The 19705-nt window shown below is 35.1% G+C and overlaps 1 protein-coding gene across 3 annotated transcripts in view; it reads left to right on the forward strand.

Moving 5' to 3' along the window:
• Positions 1-18733, forward strand: part of MAP4K3 (mitogen-activated protein kinase kinase kinase kinase 3) — a 188466-nt gene extending 169733 nt beyond the window's left edge. For all 3 annotated transcript variants that reach the window (XM_060169878.1, XM_060169879.1, XM_060169880.1), the window contains 10 exons: positions 2267-2327; positions 2409-2526; positions 4266-4324; positions 5327-5430; positions 9678-9849; positions 11678-11746; positions 11825-11917; positions 14817-14887; positions 17387-17442; positions 18111-18733. In XM_060169878.1, coding sequence (XP_060025861.1) covers positions 2267-2327; positions 2409-2526; positions 4266-4324; positions 5327-5430; positions 9678-9849; positions 11678-11746; positions 11825-11917; positions 14817-14887; positions 17387-17442; positions 18111-18198 — 891 coding nt within the window. In that variant the 3' untranslated portion in view covers positions 18199-18733. The remainder of the gene's footprint in view (positions 1-2266; positions 2328-2408; positions 2527-4265; positions 4325-5326; positions 5431-9677; positions 9850-11677; positions 11747-11824; positions 11918-14816; positions 14888-17386; positions 17443-18110) is intronic.
• The last annotated feature ends 972 nt before the right edge of the window (positions 18734-19705 follow it).

Raw genomic sequence — 19705 nt, forward strand, 5'->3', positions numbered from 1 at the left:
GGGAAGTCCCCAGAACCTACTCTTCTTAAGCACTATATAGCTTTACTAAACTGATTATTTCATCCAGAGCCTATTTTGCTAAGAGAAGTAGGCATTAGAAATCTAGAAAAGCTTTAGAGTTTTATTAAACGTGGCTAAAAATGAAAATCCGAAGTGAAAATCCAACACGTAATAAAACTTTGCATAAATACTCTTCCATTGTCCTTATGTTTATATTACCAAAGGAATTTGTGTCTTACCCTGGTACTTTATATATGCTTGTATTAAATAAACTCACTTATATTTACAAATATATAGTTCCATGATAAATTTGTTTGGTTTGGTACTTGTAGTACTTTGTAAATATGTATTTTTATGGAAATAAACTCACTTCAACACTGAATTAAATAAAAATCAGTTTCTTGCTACTTTGGTAACATGTACTGGTATGTGACTTGGAATTAGTCATTGCCCTTTTTTTTATCTGCCTAATTTTCTCAGTATAGCCAATGAATTCTCAATTCTTCTGTGAAACTTTTATGAGAGCATAAACCAGGAAATGTTGTTTATGTTCTTGCAGTCTGAGGCATGGTTATAGGCAAGTTTTCTAAAATTAAAAACCACTTGGCGGGAGGACTTCCCTGGTGGTGCAGTGGATAAGACTCCACACTCCCAATGCAGGGGACCCAGGTTCGATCCCTGGTCAGGGAATTAGATCCCACATGCATGCCTCAACTAAGAGTTCACATGCCACAACTAAGGAGTTGGTGAGCTGCAAGTAAGGAGCTCAGCTGCTGCAACTAAGGAGCCCACATGCCACAACTAAGGAGCCTGCCTGCCACAACTAAGACCCGGCACAACTAAATAAATACATACATACATAAATATTTTTTTTAAAAAACCCACATAGCAGAACTTCCCTGGCAGTCCAGTGGTTAGGGCTCTGCGCTTCCAATTCAATGGGATTGAATCCATTGAACCCAGGGGGCATGGGTTCAATCCCTGGTGGGGGAACTAAGATTTCACAAGCCACGCAGGACAGCCAAAAAAAAAAAAAAAACATAGCAGTGCCACATTTTACTTGCTTGGAGACATTAGGTGTTTTATGTGGGTACATTTTGCAAATAAATGAAACAGGTTTTATTAAAAATAGATTTTACTTTGTTTCTCACCCTTTTATTATTACTTCTGTTTTAATTATTTAAGACCATCATTCTGACTTTTAAAGGCTTTTTTAACGTAATGTCCTTAGAGGCCTTGATATGTTTCATCATGAGTCTCTTCCTTCTTTCTGTTCCCTACCCTCACCCCAGTCTGTTTTGGAGTAACCTAGTAGGAATTGGCAGGGCAAACCCAGCAACCAAACTTGTTAAATCACAATGCTTAATTACATTCATCAGTGGTTCTCAAACTTCAATATGCAACAGAATCACCTGGAGGGCTGATTAAACCGTAGATTGCTGGACCCACCTTTAGAGCTTCTACTTCAGTAGCTCTGAGATGAGGTCCAAGAATTTGCATTTCTCGTTTCTAACAATGCCGGGTGATGCTGATGGTGCTGGTGCAATGACCACTTTGAGAACCACTGATATGCGTATGAAATGTGTTAATGAGAGCAGTTGTTTTTTTTCCTTCAAAATATGTGTTTCATGAAATCCCTTTCTTTACCCTAAATACTAATCACCTTAAAGCTTACAGAGAGGTGTCTCCCAGTTCTTATGTGCTAGATTTCAGTAATGAATTCCATATATATGTCCTTTATGATTTATAAGTTTTCATCATATTCTCTCTTGGCCTTTTTTTCCTCCATACCTACTATTTCCACATCCTGTGTTTCACTACACCGTGATCCTTTTTTCTCTTCTGCTCCAAAAGCCATGCATGTCCATATGCCTAGATAAGACCGTTTTTTGGAAGTACACAGGAGAGTCTTAATTATTTAAAACCCCAGAACCAAAATAAAGGAATAGACATTGTTTGAAAAATGTCCTTTTCCCTGTGTAGTTTGGGATTATGTAGTCCTAACCATAAGGAGAGTGGAGCTAATCATGTCATGTTGGAACTTAGATAATGAAATTACACTGCTAATTTATTTTTCTTCCATATAAATATGTATGTGTAGCATCTTGTTTTACTTGCCTTATAAAATGAATTTCTATTAAAAATAAGTTTCTTTTTTAAGAACTGGCCTAATGATATGATAGCTACATGGTTAATATGTACATATTTACACTGCTATTATCTATTATCCTTTGTAAACTTTGTGCTTTTTTTTTTTTTAAATCAGCTATTCCCCCGAAGGTGTACATGGTTGTATGTAATGAACAATTGCTTACTGTCAATATCTGGTAAGTCTTTCAGTTTTTAAATACCTTACAGTTGCTCCTATTTATGTTATCAGCTTTTATGACATATATTTTTCTCTGCAGGTAAAGCTTCTCAGCTTTATTCCCATAATTTACCAGGGCTTTTTGATTATGCGAGACAAATGCAAAAGTTACCCGTTTCTATTCCAGCACACAAACTCCCCGACAGAATACTGCCAAGGTAACTGTACATTTAACTATGTTTTCATCCTTAGAGATAATATGTTAATTCATTCTAAAAAATAGATACACTACAGAAATTGAAAAAGCACGAGTTTGTAGAAATAACGTGTAATGAAAAACTGTAAGAAGTAATGTATTTTTACAAGTGTTTATCAGATTCTTCTAAAATTTTCTGCTTTATACTTTCTACTTATATCAAGCATTTTCTTTCTGAGTTTTTAATTGTTTTTCTACAAGGTTAAAACTATTTTTTTCCTGTAATTTGCTGGTAATTTTATGTCACATATAGTGTTTTTGACTTATTTGTGTCAGTCTGAATAAAATGAATTTTCTCCAAGTAGTTTCTAAACTTAGAAAATTTAAGTGAGTTATTAAATGAAGATTTTTGTTAGAAGATAACTACTACTTAGAAATCGAGATTTTTGCTTTTCTACTTTCAGGGATTTTTAGTTATGTTCTTTCTTCTTTTTGGTTATTATTATATTGGGCCTCATTTGTTGAGTAAAAATCTTTTGAGTTTGGTATAAATTGTATTTTACAAAAACTTTATAATGTAACCATTCTTCCTTTACAATATTAGTTGTAAAGCAACTAATGTAGAACCTTAACTTTTAAGTACCTTGAAAATCTATTGTTGTTAATTGCTGAGTTTACAGTATAGCTAACATTTGCCCCTTCGTGCACGAAAACTTTTAAGAAATTAACTTTTGGATGAAAATCGTTTTAAAATACACTGTAAGCTTTTCTGTCTTTAAAATAGATTACACTGAGTTTAACTGGATCTTTTCATGGTGACTTAGTTATGATTATGAACTTGATTTATTACATTTGTATTATAATATCTGTAGTTGGACTTAGGGATATTGCTCCTGTAACTAGTCAGGAAGTTTCTTTCTTCCTGTACAGTTTATGTGCCCCTCTTTTTCTCCCAGCTGCCACTTTGTGCTGTTATTTTTCTGCCTACTTAAAGTATGACTCCATTCAGCTTTCTAACTTGATAATCCTAAATTCCTGTCAGCATGGAAACTGACCTCCAAGCTTTAAAAGTAAAGAGCCCCCAAAGAACGTAAGGCACATAAATGTTAATGCATTAACTTTTTGATATCGTTTTGTCAGAATAGAGACCTATTCTGATATCAGTTTGTGGCTCATCTTTTTACTTTCTCAGTGTTGTCTTTTGGTAAACCAAAGTTAATAATGTATTAAACAAATTCATTCAACAAATTGAATGCCACTCATAGTTTGAGGTGCTAAGGATATAGCAGTGAAAGAAATATCAATTTAAGTTTATCAGTATTTTCCTGTATGATTTATTTTTGCATTTTTAAAAGAAATCCCAGGACTTCCATGGTGGTCCAGTGGTTAAGACTTTGCCTTCCAATGCAAGGGGTGTGGGTTCCATTCCCCGTCGGGGAGCACATGCCTTGCGGCCAAAAACATAAAACAGAAGCAATATTGTAACAAATTCAATAAAAAGACTTAAAAAAAAATCCCAAGGTCGTATTCTAAAATGTAAATATTTTATAGTTTTGTTTTTCATATTTAAATCCTTAATCCATTTGGAATTGATTAGGGGGAGTTGAGAAAGATATCCAATTTATTCTTATTTTTAATAGATGATCTGTTATGTCAGGACCAGTTTTTAAACAACTCATCTTTTCTCCACTGAACTGTAACAGTACTATATTTTCATATACTAACTTTGCCTACGTGTATTATATATTCATTTCCATTTAGGAAATTTGCTGTATCAGCAAAAATCCCTGAAACCAAGTGGTGTCAGAAGTGTTGTGTTGGTAAGTAAACTGTCCAAAATCATGTAGCTCTCCTGCTTTGCAGAGTGGGTAAGAAGATGCTGTGAGGCACATTTTTAAATCTAGCGTAAAACAGTACTACTCCAGGACGTTCTGCCAGTAATAGTTTATTTTTCCCTTTTAAATAAAATACATATATTGGTCATTCTATGTTCATATAGTACCTTACACATGTAGTTGTTTTGCAGATAATTTATTGACTAGATAAATGGAGAATGACTTTATTACAGTACTTGATCACATCCTGTTCTCTAAGGAGCCTGTTACTGATCGTTCACCATTTTGCTTTGTACTGGCTTATGAGACTACATTTATTCACTCAGCATACTTATTATTTATTCTCATACCTTTAATAGATGAAACGTTATGCTTGTGATGTGAAGGTTATAGTCTCCCTGATCACACACCACTAGCCGAAAGTCCTCCCCAACCCCCGTAACAACTAGCTGGTTGATTTGCATCTAGGGAAAACCAAAAACAGTTTCCTTTCCTCCCTTAAAAAACTCTGAGGCAATTCGGTTTTATTATTTGTAAACCTGTTATCTTGAGATTTGATTAATGTCTTCATGTAGTGCGGCCCAAAGCATTACTGCCTCTTAACATGACTACCAAAAAGCACCCTGAATCACCTGCCCCTACATGTGCTGCAGCTATCAATTTGGGAAGTTCTCCCCAAACCTACTTAGACCCTTTCTTCAGGATCTTGCTAATCTCTCTGCTACCACAAGACCTCAAGTTCTTCTTCCCGCCCCCAGGCCCCATAAGGACCAGCATTTTCACTTGGGAATACAAATAAAAATCCTACAAGTGATAAGGGAGTTTCCTGCTACTACCTGAAACAGCATTTCTTTTTCACTCTGCAGTCTAATTAAGAAATTGAACTGGCAGTCAACTTTTGTTGTTTGTTTTCGAAGTATGCAACTGTTACTGTAAGGACTTTTTTGTATTATAAGAAAACTTACATATACTTTTTTGCCTTGACAGTGAGAAATCCTTACACAGGCCACAAATACCTATGTGGGGCACTTCAAACTAGCATTGTTCTATTAGAATGGGTTGAACCAATGCAGAAATTTATGTTAATTAAGGTAAGCATGAATGTCAACCTAAGTCATTTTTAGTATAAAAGCTTGTCAGTTTTCCTGTTCTTTCAGAAACTTTTTTTTTCCAGTTAATTCTCAAGATTTAATGTAATAATTTTGGATTATATGGCAGAGTGATGAAAATCTGCCCAATTATAAAAAACTCAGTTGGCCTGATAGAAGTTTTGAAAGAGACTAGATAAATAGTTCAGGGATATGGCAATGGGAGCTGGAAATACTGGATCACATACACAGTCTGATGTCAAGAACAGGAGGTACTAAGAGAGCAGTGAAATATTGTTTGAATATGTTCTCTGGTTGACCTGCTCTATCACAGCAGAGGGACAACCTGCAGGTTGGCATTTGGCCTTAAAAAGTCAAGGGATAACCATAATGAAGGGGAAATTATTTGTTTTGGATATATGCCTATGTATTAATTTTCCCAGTCCTTCCCATGGATGGTGTTTTGTGCCTTAGTTTCTCTAGAACCTTTAAAGAAAAAAAAAATTTTTTGGCCACTCTGTGCTGCATGTGGGATTTTAGTTCCGTGACCAGGGATCTAACCCATGCCCCCTGCAATGGAAGTGCAGAGTCTTACCACTGGACCACTAGGGAGGTCCCTTTAATGAATATTTTTTAAAACATTTAATATTATTTAGCTATAAGTTAAATTTAGAGGAAAAACTAACTTAAAATGTATGAAGTGCTGGCTCAGTCACCCCAAGGAAATACCAAATGAATTTTTTAAGCTATTTTCTTCACTATTTTATATAGATTAAGTAGTCTTATTTCATGAGCATTTGATATCCCCATAGAAGTTGGGATCGGAATATAATTGGAGTGCATTCTTCTTCAATTATATAATATAGAGTTAGGATGTTTAAAGTATGGGCTTCTGTTATTTAAAATTTTATGAGTGACTGGGGAATCTAGTTTTAATTTTCACATCATTATTTATTAACCTCAAAATTAACTAGGGCTAAAGAAATGAAAAAAAGAGTTTCAAGAATTTACCACCCATTGAGGTAATATTTCCACAAATAAATTCACTGAAACAAAAATTCTTTAAACCAAAAACTGAAAGGGAAAATAGCCTTATAAATTATCCGAAGCAGAGCTGCTGAACCCAGCCCATTTCTGGCCACATGGTTTTGTTCTCAGTTCCTCTTTGTTCTTGCCTGTTTGACAAAAAGCATGGCGTATCCTAGATTGAGTGGTAAAGTGTATGTAGTTATTTTTCTATAGCCCTTTCCTTCCCTGTCTTCCTCCTTAGTCTCTTTTAGTATGTCCTTCCTTTTCCTTTCATTCCTAACCTCTATCAGAATGAAAACAGTTTCATTACATCAGTTGTTCATGGATACTAATAGTCTGATTAAACCTTAGTATGAATGAATTTTATGTGTTACCTGATATGTTAAACTATTTATCCTAATACGTAATGAAAGACCCTTTTCTCTGTTAAAGGAATTTTATGTATTAAGAGCATGCAAGAGAGAAAATATACTTTGAAGACATGGGAAGCTTAAAAATTATCCATCCATGTCTTCTCTTTTCCGGATAGATGGTACCAGGGAGCCTGCCCCTGACTGATGAGGCCTGTTGCCAGTATTCTAGGATGTTAGACTTACAGTACAGTTCTACTTGCAGGCCTCCTTCACGACTTCTTGCTCTTCCCACTTTACTTAAACTCCCTGAGCTACATGCCCCTATTTATTTCCCTTCATCTTAACCCAGTTCTTTCCCTGTGTCTCTTCTTCGAGATTTCTATATGTATATTTTGTTTCTATGTTTGGCATTATCTCAATTAGTATTTTTGATGTTTTCTATACTACGACTCTTACCAGATATGTTCAAAAACATTCTTATGCTTTCCATATACTTCCTCCTCATGAGATTTCTGAGTAAGTTTTTGCTTCTCTAGACTACATTTTCAATATAAATAAAAATTATAAATTGAAGCAGACATTCATGTACTTATTACGAATCAGGCAGAGTGTTGTTTAACTAGAGAGATAAAGAGTAAGATGTAGTCACTGCCCTCAAGGACCATCACCAATAGCGACTGGATTTTAAACTGTTATATGGGAATCCTCTTCTGTTAATGACTTATACATATTGTTTAGTTATTGTTGGAAGCTAAGTAAGAAGTATTCACAATGTGTTGGTTTTCATATTTACTGAGGAAAAACTACGGGAGCATTTGTTTTCTTCCTGTCTTACTGCTCTTTCCACATTTCAAAGAGAATTTTTTTAAATGTTTTACCTTATTAACAATAGGACAGATTTTATCCATAGCATATCCCCAGGTGGGAATGCTCCCAGAGAGGGTGTTTGGAGAGTATTCGTGAAGGAGTGTCTAGACCTCTGGGATGGGGGCACTTGGGCATTCACGGGGAAGGAAGAATGTGGGAACAACAGGTGTGCACAGAGCTTCACGTTCCAGCCATGAGGACCACACTGCATCTTCTGACACTTTAAGACTAGTAGTTATGGGAGCCCCATTTCACCTGTTTATTTTCTCTATCATTTATTTTCTTTAGAATTTACAGTGAGTTACCAGAGTAAAAAATAAATCAGGGGGCTTCCCTGGTGGCGCAGTGGTTGGGAGTCCGCCTGCCGATGCAGGGGACGCGGGTTCGTGCCCCGGTCCGGGGGGATCCCGCATGCCGCGGAGCGGCTGGGCGCGTGAGCCATGGCCGCTGGGCCTGCGCGTCCGGAGCCTGTGCTCCGCAGCGGGAGAGGCCACAACGGTGAGAGGCCCGTGTACCGCAAAAAAAAATAAAAAAAAAAAAAAATAATAAAATAAATAAATCAGTTTCAGTAGTTTTTAGAGATACTAACAATAGCCATTTGGGAAGTATAATGGAAACACGGCCCATTTATAAGAGCAACAAAAATATAAAATATATTAAAAGTAGACTTAATAAAATATGTGTTAAGACCAATATATTTTTTAAAAACCTTTTTATCGTGAAGAAGAACGTTGCTAGCACCTCAGACCTCCCCGTGGCACCCCCTACAAAACAGCTGCCTTGTTTTCCATTTTTACCATGTAAGCATGCACTTCTAAACATTAGCATTAATTTTACCTGATACTTCAACTGTATACAAGTAGAATCATAAAGTATACATTCATTTGGGTCTCACTTCTGTGCAACATTATATTTGTGTAGTTGTTGGATATAGCCATAGTTTGTTCGTTTTCACTGTGGTCTAATTTCCCATTGTGTGAATGTGTCATCATTTTATCCATTCTACCATTGATAGGCATTTGGGTTACTTCCAGTTTTTGTTATTCTGAGCAATGCAGCTTGTGCATATTTTTGCATGTCTCCTGTGGGTGCATGTAGTCATGTTCTCTAGCGTGTATAACTAAGAGTGTTATTGCTGGGTTCTAAGAGATGTGTATCTCAGCATTAATAGGTATTGTAATTAACCATTGTGGTCACACCAGTTTATACTCCCACCATCAGCGTTAGGAGCATTTGTTTGCTCTTCTCTGAGTAACCCTTATTATTGTCGTTCTTCTGGCGGGTGTGTATGGTTATCTTGGTTTTATTCCCTGATTACTAGTGAAGTTAATGTTTTCCTCTATTTTTCCAAACTTTCAGAGTGTGAATTTAGTCTCTTTGTAGCAAAATAAAAATAATTTTAAACTTATGTAAAATTAAAGTGGGTTGCATTTTAACTAAGTTAATTTATTAAATAGAATCACTTGAAATACAGGGCTAAATTTCTCTTATTTGTGGGTTTTTTTTTTTCTGTCCACACTTCTAAGGGGAATGTCTCTTGCTCATTAGCATTTCAGTTTTCTCATCCATGTTTGCTCAGCTGGTTAAGAAGGCAGAGGAGTAGTACTGAAGCAGCCTGGGATTAGGAGAGAGGAGACTCTGCCACACAGGGTGGGGGGCAGGGGGGACCCTGGGCCAGCCACCCAGTTGCTGGGTCTTAGTTTCCAACTCTGAAAAAAGAGGGTTGGACAGGTGATTTGTAAGTCTGTTTCACCCCAATATGCTAAAAATGTGTGGTTTTTAACTTAAAAATTTTTTGCAGTGCTTAACCTAAATTCTTTATAAAGATACTTTCTTATTTAGATTTTCTGCATACCCGGAGTTTCTGTGCAAAGAAGCAATCTTTATAGTAGAGAGTACTATTTTATATATTCTCATAAAACTAAAAATTCTTATTAGTGTTCTCATGAAATTTTTTTTGCTTTTGTTTTCCTTTGTTTAATATATTTTGGTTTTTTCTAGCACATAGATTTTCCTATACCGTGTCCACTTAGAATGTTTGAAATGCTGGTCGTTCCTGAACAGGAGTACCCTTTAGTTTGTGTTGGTGTCAGTAAAGGGAGAGACTTCAACCAGGTGGTTCGATTTGAAACAGTCAATCCAAATTCTACCTCTTCATGGTTTACAGAATCAGGTTTGTGATTTTTAATGAATTATTAAGTAATAAATTTACTATATCTTTCATTAGGCAAAGGTTATTTTTAAAGATCTTGCAAAGGCCCTTTGTTCAGAGTCTTTGGCAACTAAGGGAAATGTTAAAGAACCAATTTGCCAATAAATATTGATTAGTCAGGAGTTTGTTGGAAGCCTGAAAGAGTGTTCACAAAAGGAAAAGAATTGAGACTGAGTTTTTTTGGCATTGAAAAAAAATGATCACAGACGTTCACAAAAGTCTAAAGACAATTTCATGGCTTGCTGAATCCCAGGGGACTTGAAACAGCTTTCCTTTGAGGACACATTACTGAAGGAAAACATGGCCAGCCCTTGACAACATTATTGTGGCTTCTCTTTGGTGCCCCTAAGTTCTCTGTTAAATTCTCTCTTTAGAGGCCCATCTTCCCTTTGAGACACGGGGTGAACTCCTGCTTTCTAATCTCTTCCTCCCTATTTAACAAGAAGGGATTGTTGGTTGATTAATATTTTATTTAGTGAATTTCAGTTGTCTTAGTTCTCCCAAGCATTTTAATTCTAAATCCTTTTCTACTAATTGTTGAACGAAGGGCCTCATTTCCTGACAAAAGAATTTTGTCCCTTCCTTCCCAGGAACTTTTGATTACTTCTCTTACCATAATGAAATCCCTTTATTAGAAGTTAAACATGACAAATATAATTCATCTCTGGTTTTGAGATGATGAGACAGAGTAAGAGACAGAAAGTATGTTTAGGATTTTGTATCAGCTGAAATTATAAGCTAGTGGTTTCCTAAACTCTGCTGCACATTAGAATCCACCTGAGAAGCTTTTAACACTCTTGATACCTCAAGTCACACACACCCTCGATTAAATAAGAATATCTGGGGCCAGCAGCTGGGTGTCAGCAGATCTCCAAATGATTCCAGTGTTCAGGAACTAATTGTTATAAGCAATTTGTAAATCTCATTTTCCTGGCTTTCTATCTAGTAATGCTAGACTGGCTTCTTGACTAATTTTCACCAAGTGTGTAAGAGTCACAAAGATCTCGTTGACCTGATGTACAGGAGGCCTATTCCATATCCTTCCAACCCTGGTTAGTTACAGAAGTACCAGGTCTAAAATACGTGTGAAGGTCTGAAATACAGCCATCCATGGATTTATTAAGATTCTAAATACTGTAGGAAGTAGAAAACAGGCAAGCTAGACTTTGGATCAGACCCACTCTCCAGAAACAAAGGCCTATAGTTTAGCAGTTTCAGTTTTGATGTTCATACAAAGCTTGGGATATCCTACTTTTTGCTTCCTGGAAAACTATGTCATTTAAACATTTTCAGTTTGTGAAAACTTTCTTAAATCATTATTATAAAAATAGGGCCTCTATGCATTTTTATGGTGCTTCATACTTCTCAAAATACTTCAGTTTTCTTCTTAACTCATTTGGACCTGAAGTTATTTGTTTGACTCTCTGATTCATTCATTCAACAAATATTGAGAAGTATGTACACAGCACAGCCCCTGGCCTTCTAAGCTTAAAATCAGAAATTAATCATTGCCATAATATAGAAGATTAGACTCCTAATTTCACATATGAATAAAATAGTGGCATCACCAATAGTAATGACAATAGCTAACCCTCCATTAAGCACTCACTTAGTTTAGCTCTTGCATCAAATTTTGAATCCAAGCCGCCTGGCTTAACCACTACATATGTACAGTTAAAAATATATATCCATTTCAAATTCAGTGATGTTCAGAATTCTTCTTTTTTTAATGTCTCTCCTTTAACTATTACTGTTTTCTGTAAGTTTTATCAAGTTTTTTGTGTTGTAGATACCCCACAGACAAGTGTTACTCATGTAACCCAGCTGGAGAGAGATACCATTCTTGTATGCTTGGACTGTAAGTTTTTATTTATGAATATCTTATCTTAATGAGTTTTTTTAATCTTAGTTTCTGAGTGACTTTTTTTCTCTCTAGGTTGTATAAAAATAGTAAATCTGCAAGGAAGATTAAAATCTAGCAGAAAACTATCATCAGAACTCACCTTTGATTTCCAGATTGAATCAATAGGTAAGCCAGAGTTTTGTGTTTCTTGTTTGATTGCATTATGAACTGCTTAAAATAATTTGTCTAATAATTATTTGAAATTATAAAAATATATTACTAAGGGCTCATTCTTTTAAATTGTAGGATGTAATGAATATGAGGTGAATATCAGTCTTTGCTTTTACACATTCTCTAAAATAGTTTAACAACCGTGACATAATCTGTAAATAATGTTATTTTCCCTACAGATTAGGCATTTTCAAAATAAATAATTAAATATCATTATTCATAACCTAGTTGTGAACTTCCATTTTCTCCAGACTCCTGCACAGTTCCCCTATAAGTACTTTAAAATTTAGTACTCAGTATGGTCTATTGTATTTTTGCTGTTGTAGCTCCTGATCAGAGAGATCCATAAGGATGTGGAATTCCCTTCTTGCCGTTTTTACATTTTGCTTGATGAGTTTTTTCTGAAAACGGATTTCTTACACAATCAGTATTCTAAAATGATTACATTCAGGAAAAGTAAGGTGAAATGACCATACACAGTTTTTCTGGTGTCCTTTATCAGTGAAGATACTTGCATGTATATGCATTGGCGGACGGTAGGGCCAAGGGCAGATAGTTCATTTGTCTTATTCTTGGTCCTACTTTTATTCTTTCTCCCAGTTAGAATGCCTCTCTCCCAACAAGCAAACACTGATGATAACAAGAAGTCAGTTTTGAGGGACATCTGCTCAAGATGTTAAAATGGAATCCATATTTAAAAACACATAGCTAGCTCAATAAAGAAGACAAAGAACAGAAACTCAAACTAGTATGCACTCCTGAGTGGTAAAGAAGACTAGCAGTGTCCCACAGGAGATGGGGAACCAGAGCCAGGCTTGTGGTTTGAGATGCCTACTAATCAAGACTCTCCCCACATAAGGCCTCGTGGTTTTATAGGGGATTTTTATCCACCGTTGAAAGAAGGAATCGTTCCTGTGCTCTACAGACTGCTTCAGATTGTAGACAAAGAAGGAATGCAGAATAAATCAGTGTTTAACACTATTGATACTAAAATCAGTTAAATTATACAGAAAACAAAATTACCCAATCTCATGAAAATAGATTTTGGAAAATCTGTATAAAATACTAGCAAATAGAATTCCATATCATCAAATAGTAGACTTTACCTCAGAAAAGCAAAGATGGTTCAACACCAGAAAATTTATTTATGTAATATAGCACATTAAAGATTAAAAGCGAAAAGTTATGTAACTCTTCAGTAGATGCACAAAAAGCATCAGTAAAATCTGTCATTCATGATTTTTTTTTTAAAAAAACAACTTTTTAGAAATTAGGAGTAGAAGGAAATGTCCTTCATCTAGCAAAGCCTATTAAAAGTATTATGTTTAATGGTTAAACTAATTCCCATTAAGTTGGAGAATGAGATAAGGATGTTTGCTATCATCACATTTCAACATAGTCTCATTGGACTATGAAAAGGGAACTATGAGGATTAGAAAGATATAAGTAAAAAGTCCTTTTTTTGCTGATGGTATGAATATCTACTAGAATATACAACTCTAAACTGTTAGAACCAATAAGAAAATTCAGAGTTGCTAGATATGAGTAACACAAATGGATAGCTTTCTGATATGCCAGTAAGACATGTAATCAAACATATTTAAGACCATCATCTAGGAAATTCCAAATTATTGTTTAAAAGCATAAAAGAAGATTTAAACAAATTAACTACACCACGTCCATGGATAGAAACACTGAATATGGGAAAGATGTCAGTTCTTCACAAATTAATCCACACATTCAGTGCATTTGCAATAAAAATCCCAGTAAGGTATTTTCTGCCACTTGATAAGCTGATCTTAAAATTCATATGGAAAATCTAAAGGCCAAGAACAGTAAAATACATTTTGATGAATACTTGCCCTACTTGATATTGAAACTTACTATAAATCCATAGTGATTAAGGCAGTGTGGGATCAACACAGGGATAAATAGAAGAGGCTCAGAAATAGACCTACGTGTAATTGGAAATTTACATCATATGTCAGTGGGGAAGTGAGGTCCTGTTCAACAAATGATGCTAGTACAATTGGTTATCTGCAGGAAACAAAATCAGACTTTTTCCTCACTGAATACACACAAAAATATATGTTAAATATGTAAATACAAAAAGCAAAACTAGAATTTTTAGAAGGCACATATGCCTGTATCCCAGTAATTCTATTTCTAGGTGTCTACCCCAGAGAAAATTTTGTACATGTATTTAAGAAGAGGTACAAGAATGTTTATTGCAGCATTTTTGTAACAAAAAAATTAGAAACATCATTTGGTTCATCATACTAAATGTATGGAAGTTGGAAACATCCAATATAAAGTTTACACTGATAATGTGAACTTATTGTGTTGTAATAGTAAAAACATGCATGAGAACAACAAATACCAAGTACATAACAGTGGTTATCTCAGGGAGGAAGGAAAGGTTAGAATACAACTAGAGTAGGAGTTTATAGGGATGCTGGCTGTATTCATTTTTATTTAAAACAAAAAGCAAGTATGGCAAAATGTTAGCATTTGAGAGTTAAATGATGGATACATGTGTTTTTAGGCTATTCTCATATTTTTCTATGTGTTTGAAATATTTTATCAAAACAAAAATTTCTATAGCAAAAAATATTTTCAGTGAATTTTCTTTTTCTTATCAAAAAGATGAGTAAGGTCTGTATAGTATTTATGCTATATAGTATATACTGTGTAGTTCTAGGCAGTATGGTAAAGATGCCATTATAAATATGGAATGACTAACACTAGTTATTAATTGAAATATTGTTATGCAAGGTAGAAAGAGGGATGAAATAATGCTTATCAGTTGAACTCTTGTACTATTAACAGTAACTGAGCTGTTCTTGCCTGCTAGTTTGCCTGCAGGACAGTGTGCTAGCTTTCTGGAAACATGGAATGCAAGGTAGAAGTTTTAGATCTAATGAGGTAAGTAATCTTTTAAAAAATTATGTCCATTAAATAGTCATGAAGCATTATCAAATTCTACATCACACAATATTCTTTAACTTTGGAAAATTCCTGATTGATGCAAGGAATACTTGATTTGCTAATTTTATTGATATTTTCTGTATTCAATCTAGTGATAAAATTAATGGCGCATACTTTATAGCAACCTCTCTCTGTCCATTCAGTCGAACAGTTTCAGTGCATATTTTATGTGCTTCCAGATAATCACCCTTATATTCAGAACAAGAACTTCCTAAATACTGCTAACAGTGAGCCAACTCTGATTTTCTTTCAACTTTCCCGGGCTGTCACCTGGAACAAGAGTACTGATGGAGGCTCTCTCTGTCTTGAAGCACCTTTTCTATTTTGTATTTCAGAAATAATGACCAATGCAGACGATAAGTAAAGGGTTCCACATTTCTCTTGAAGCCACCTTGCCTATTTCTGGTATTCTCATCTCCTTAGTCCTTCCTACCTTAATTTAACTCCAGGAATAATTGAACTCCAAGTCATATGCCGTGTTCAATTCAGTTCATCATTTATGCCAGAAAGTGCTGGGGTTATAAGCATGAACAAGACTTGGTACTTGCCCCCTAGAATATTACAGGCAAGTAAAATCATCCTAAGTTCTTTCAATAACCCCAAGCCAGTCTCATTAGTAACTTTTACTTGAGCGTTGGCGGGAAGGGAAAACATTAGGTGCCTCAAGCAAGAAAATAGCTCATTTGTGTTTTAAACTGTCGGTAGTTAAGATCAGCATTTCTTCTAACCAGTAAACAGTATAGCAGAATGATCATGAGCGTGGGTTCCTGAGGAGACACCCGGGTTCAGTCTCAACTCTCCTGTTCAGTAACTGTGTGACCTTGACATATCACTTAACTTCTCTTTGCCTGTATTTTTTCATCTGTGAATTGAGGATAACAGCATAGTACTTATTTCATAGGGTTGCTAAGATTAAACAAAAGGAAGTATGTGATGTGCTTGGCACAATGCCTGGCCTATGGTAAGTATTCAAGAAAGGTGGATGCCAGTATGTTTCTTTTTTTAAGATTTTTTTTTGTTTTAATGTGGACCACTTTTAAAGTCTTCATTGAATTTGTTACAACATTGCTTCCGTTTTATGTTTCGGTTTTTTGGCCACAAGGCATGTGAGATCTTAGCTCCCCAACCAGGGATCGAACCTGTACCCCCTGCATTGGAAGGCGAAGTCTTTAACCACTGGACCGCCCAGGGAAGTCCCCTGCCAGTGTGTTTCTAGGATTAATTCCCGCAAGAGGGCTCACCTCTCAGGAAGATTTTTTTTTTTTAATCACCTGAGGGAAAGGAGCCTGGAGATAAGAATAGTCAACAGCTAATAAACACCAGGCAGAGAAAGAAAGGCATCATAGGATACAAGAGAATGGTTTAAAAAAGATAGTTTGCTCAAACAATCACCTGAGGGGCTTTTTCACACTACGTAAGCAGCCCTTACTAAATACAACCTCTCCAAAAATGCTATGTCCTTCAAGTAGGCAAATCCCAAAATATTGAATACTTTGAAGATCATGATGATGAACCGTTACTACTGAAGTGAGCATGTTGTATCCTTCAGGTGTGCTAAGTTACAAAAGAAGTCAAGAATCACTGACTGCTGTTTCCAGAATAATTTCAGTTTCAAAATCAAATTGTTTTCTCAGCCTACCAAATTTTGGGGAGAAGCTACTGCCATTATAATTGGGAATGTTTTGCTTTCAGTAAGCAATAAACAATGGGTTTCTCTTTCTCCTGTAGCCTTAGTCTTAACTCCCCAACTGGGAATGGTCACACTGAGGACTTCTTTAAGGACATATGCCATTAGAAAATATTATTTCAGGAGACTTGGAAAGAAATGGGAAAGAGAATTGTTATCTACTGAGCATTTCCTTAGCTAGGCATTATACCCATTAATACTTAAAAGAATACTGCAAGATACCACTGCAAAGTAAACACTGTCTATCCCATTTTGCAGAAGGTAAAACCTTTTCCAACAAATTACATACCTTGTGCAATTGTCACAGCTAGTAAGTGGGAGAACTGGGATTTAAACTGGAATCATGAGTTTGTCCCATCATACCACACTGCAGCCTTTTAAGTGAAAGGACCAGACCTAAGTGGCTTACTACTGCAAGAGTCTTGCTATTAGCATTAAGGTGACTGACAGGAGGTTTCTGATAAATAAAACGGACTAGGTGCTTTGCTTTTAACTTTTTCCGTTGCAGTCTGTATGCCAGCAAATGGTTTACTACTCTCATGTTTTATGATTAATTCAAAATTAGCCAAATTTTTCCTGGACTAACAAATGGATGCACTTATGTGCTGATTTAACAAGTTAACAGTCATACAGGGATCTATTTCCATCTTAGGACTTATGCTTCTCTTCTATAGAGTTATAAATTAAATGTCCATGTAAAATTTTGTGCCTTTCATTTCAGAAATTAAATTGATATTTTAATTGAACAGGTAACACAAGAAATTTCAGATAGCACGAGAATTTTCAGACTGCTTGGATCTGACAGGTATGAAAAGGAGTTGTATTAAATACATAGTTCTAAACATGTTTTATAAATCCAACATGAAACTGGTTTCTTTTTTGAGAGAATTGAAATTTCTACAGTAATATATTCAACATTATATTTTTCATAATATAAGAATTCACAGGTCAGAAAGTTATGAAACCTTTGAGAATGTGCCTGATCTTCCAGTTACCAAGAATGTATAGATCTGTCAGTACTACTTTTGCATTAATCGTAATATCTAAAGTATGATTTACAGGACAAGAAAGAGGAGATACCATATGCTAGCAAACAGAAAAGTTTTCAGTTTTAGTACCAATAGGATTTGGAGTTCTATTCTGATTTACTTTCTGATTCTTAAACTACAGATTGTTTTCAGAATTCATGATTCGAATTAAGTTCCCCCAACTTATTCCTAGTACAGGTTTTACCCCTCTGACTCTTAGGACAGCACTGGCTTAGAGGTGGGAGGTGGTGGGCAACAAAGGTGTACTTCCCAGAGCTGGAACTGACTCTTCAATCATAGTGATTTGCAAATGGTTTTGGCCCACATATCAGATAAGGAGCATTTATTAGAGGCATACAGTGAAGAAGCAGTGGAAGAATTTTCTGCTAACATTAGTTTTCAAGAATAACTTTGTTTTGTTGTATTTTTTTGTTTGTTATTTTAGGGTCGTGGTTTTGGAAAGTAGGCCAACTGATAACCCCACGGCAAATAGCAATTTATACATCCTCGCGGGTCATGAAAACAGTTACTGAGAAATGCTGTGCTTCGACAGTTAGCTCTAGAGAGAAAGAACACTACCACTGCAACATTAACGGATGCTCGAAGCTGTACAAAAGCTGCAGTTACCTGGCTTCAGTTGCTTGTAATTTATTGTGGCATGAGACAAGATGGGGAAATGTTTTGTTTTAAGTGGTATGGATATATTTAGCATATTGAAACCACACAAGTGCTTAATTCACTGTTATGTAATCTTTGTACATATAGGCAGTATTTTTCTGTGAAACTTCATATTGCTGAAGACATACACTAAGAATTTATGTAGATAATGTATTTTATGAGATGTACAAGTTAAGTGTCTTATCTGTACAGATGTAAATGTTGATGAAAATGCAATTGGGATTGATATTTTAAGAATCCTTTAGTATATTCTTGGGTGCGGCTATATTACAAAATGGGATGCTGGCAATGAAACCGTACATTTAACACTATTGTATTTTTATTATATGTAATTTAGTAATATGAAGATAAATCTTGTAACTTTTAAAATTGCAATGGAGGCTGTAATCATTTTATAATCTTGTTTTTAATTTTAATGCAAGTACACTGGTGTGTTTATATTTGCACAAAGTATTGATATGTGATGTATTAAGTCACAAAAGTAAGCTGTGACATCGTCAATATGCATTTGGCTCCCCAGCATCTTTTTAAAATGTATTTGGATTGTTTTCTATGTGAAACAAACCAATTAACCCCCTGTTGTAGTAACTGATCTTTTTATATTTCAGCAGAATCCTGTAAGATTGCTTGTCTGTGCTTAAAAACAATACCTTCGAAAAAATTTTTGAATCACAGAATAGCGGTACCGTGACGTAGCACTGCAGTTGTCTGAATTACAGTATGCACAAAGTATAAGTTAGCATTATCAAAGAGTCCACACTAAACATTTCTTATCATCACTTTGAAGAACTATAACATTCCATAGAGCGAAGTGGTTCAAATTTCTAGTGGGATTTTTACTTTTGTTGGCCTTATTTTATGATCATTTTCATGTTTCTTTTGATTTAGAGTATTAACACTTGGCCAAAATAATTTAGTTACTACCTCATATAAACAATATAATGGTTACTACACATCACAGGAACTTAGTTTTGGTTAAAGTCATTTTTGATTGCTTTTTTCCAGTGGAATATGTATATACCAAGTTTTAGAAAAATGCACACTTTGGCTCTTTTTTGCTATATGTTCTTTATATTTTAATGTGAATATATATACAAAGAACAAACTAAATTGTGATTTATGTTCTTCATTTATTTTAATTGACAGTCCTTTTAAATATGTTCCTGATTGTACATAGTGTAAAATAAACATGTTTTTTAACATGCTGTTGTATAGTAGCTTGTCATCCGGCTTAATCTGTATATAGTGAGACTAAAACATATTAAGTAGAAAAAGTTTTTTAATTATTCTAAAATCCTTGGGTAACCATTCTGATCCTTCAGATCCTGATTTTTTATTTGGTCTGTCTCCTCGATTTCATAA

Source organism: Lagenorhynchus albirostris, chromosome 13 (genome assembly GCF_949774975.1).
Source record: "Lagenorhynchus albirostris chromosome 13, mLagAlb1.1, whole genome shotgun sequence".
In the NCBI taxonomy this organism is placed as follows: Eukaryota; Metazoa; Chordata; class Mammalia; order Artiodactyla; family Delphinidae; genus Lagenorhynchus; species Lagenorhynchus albirostris.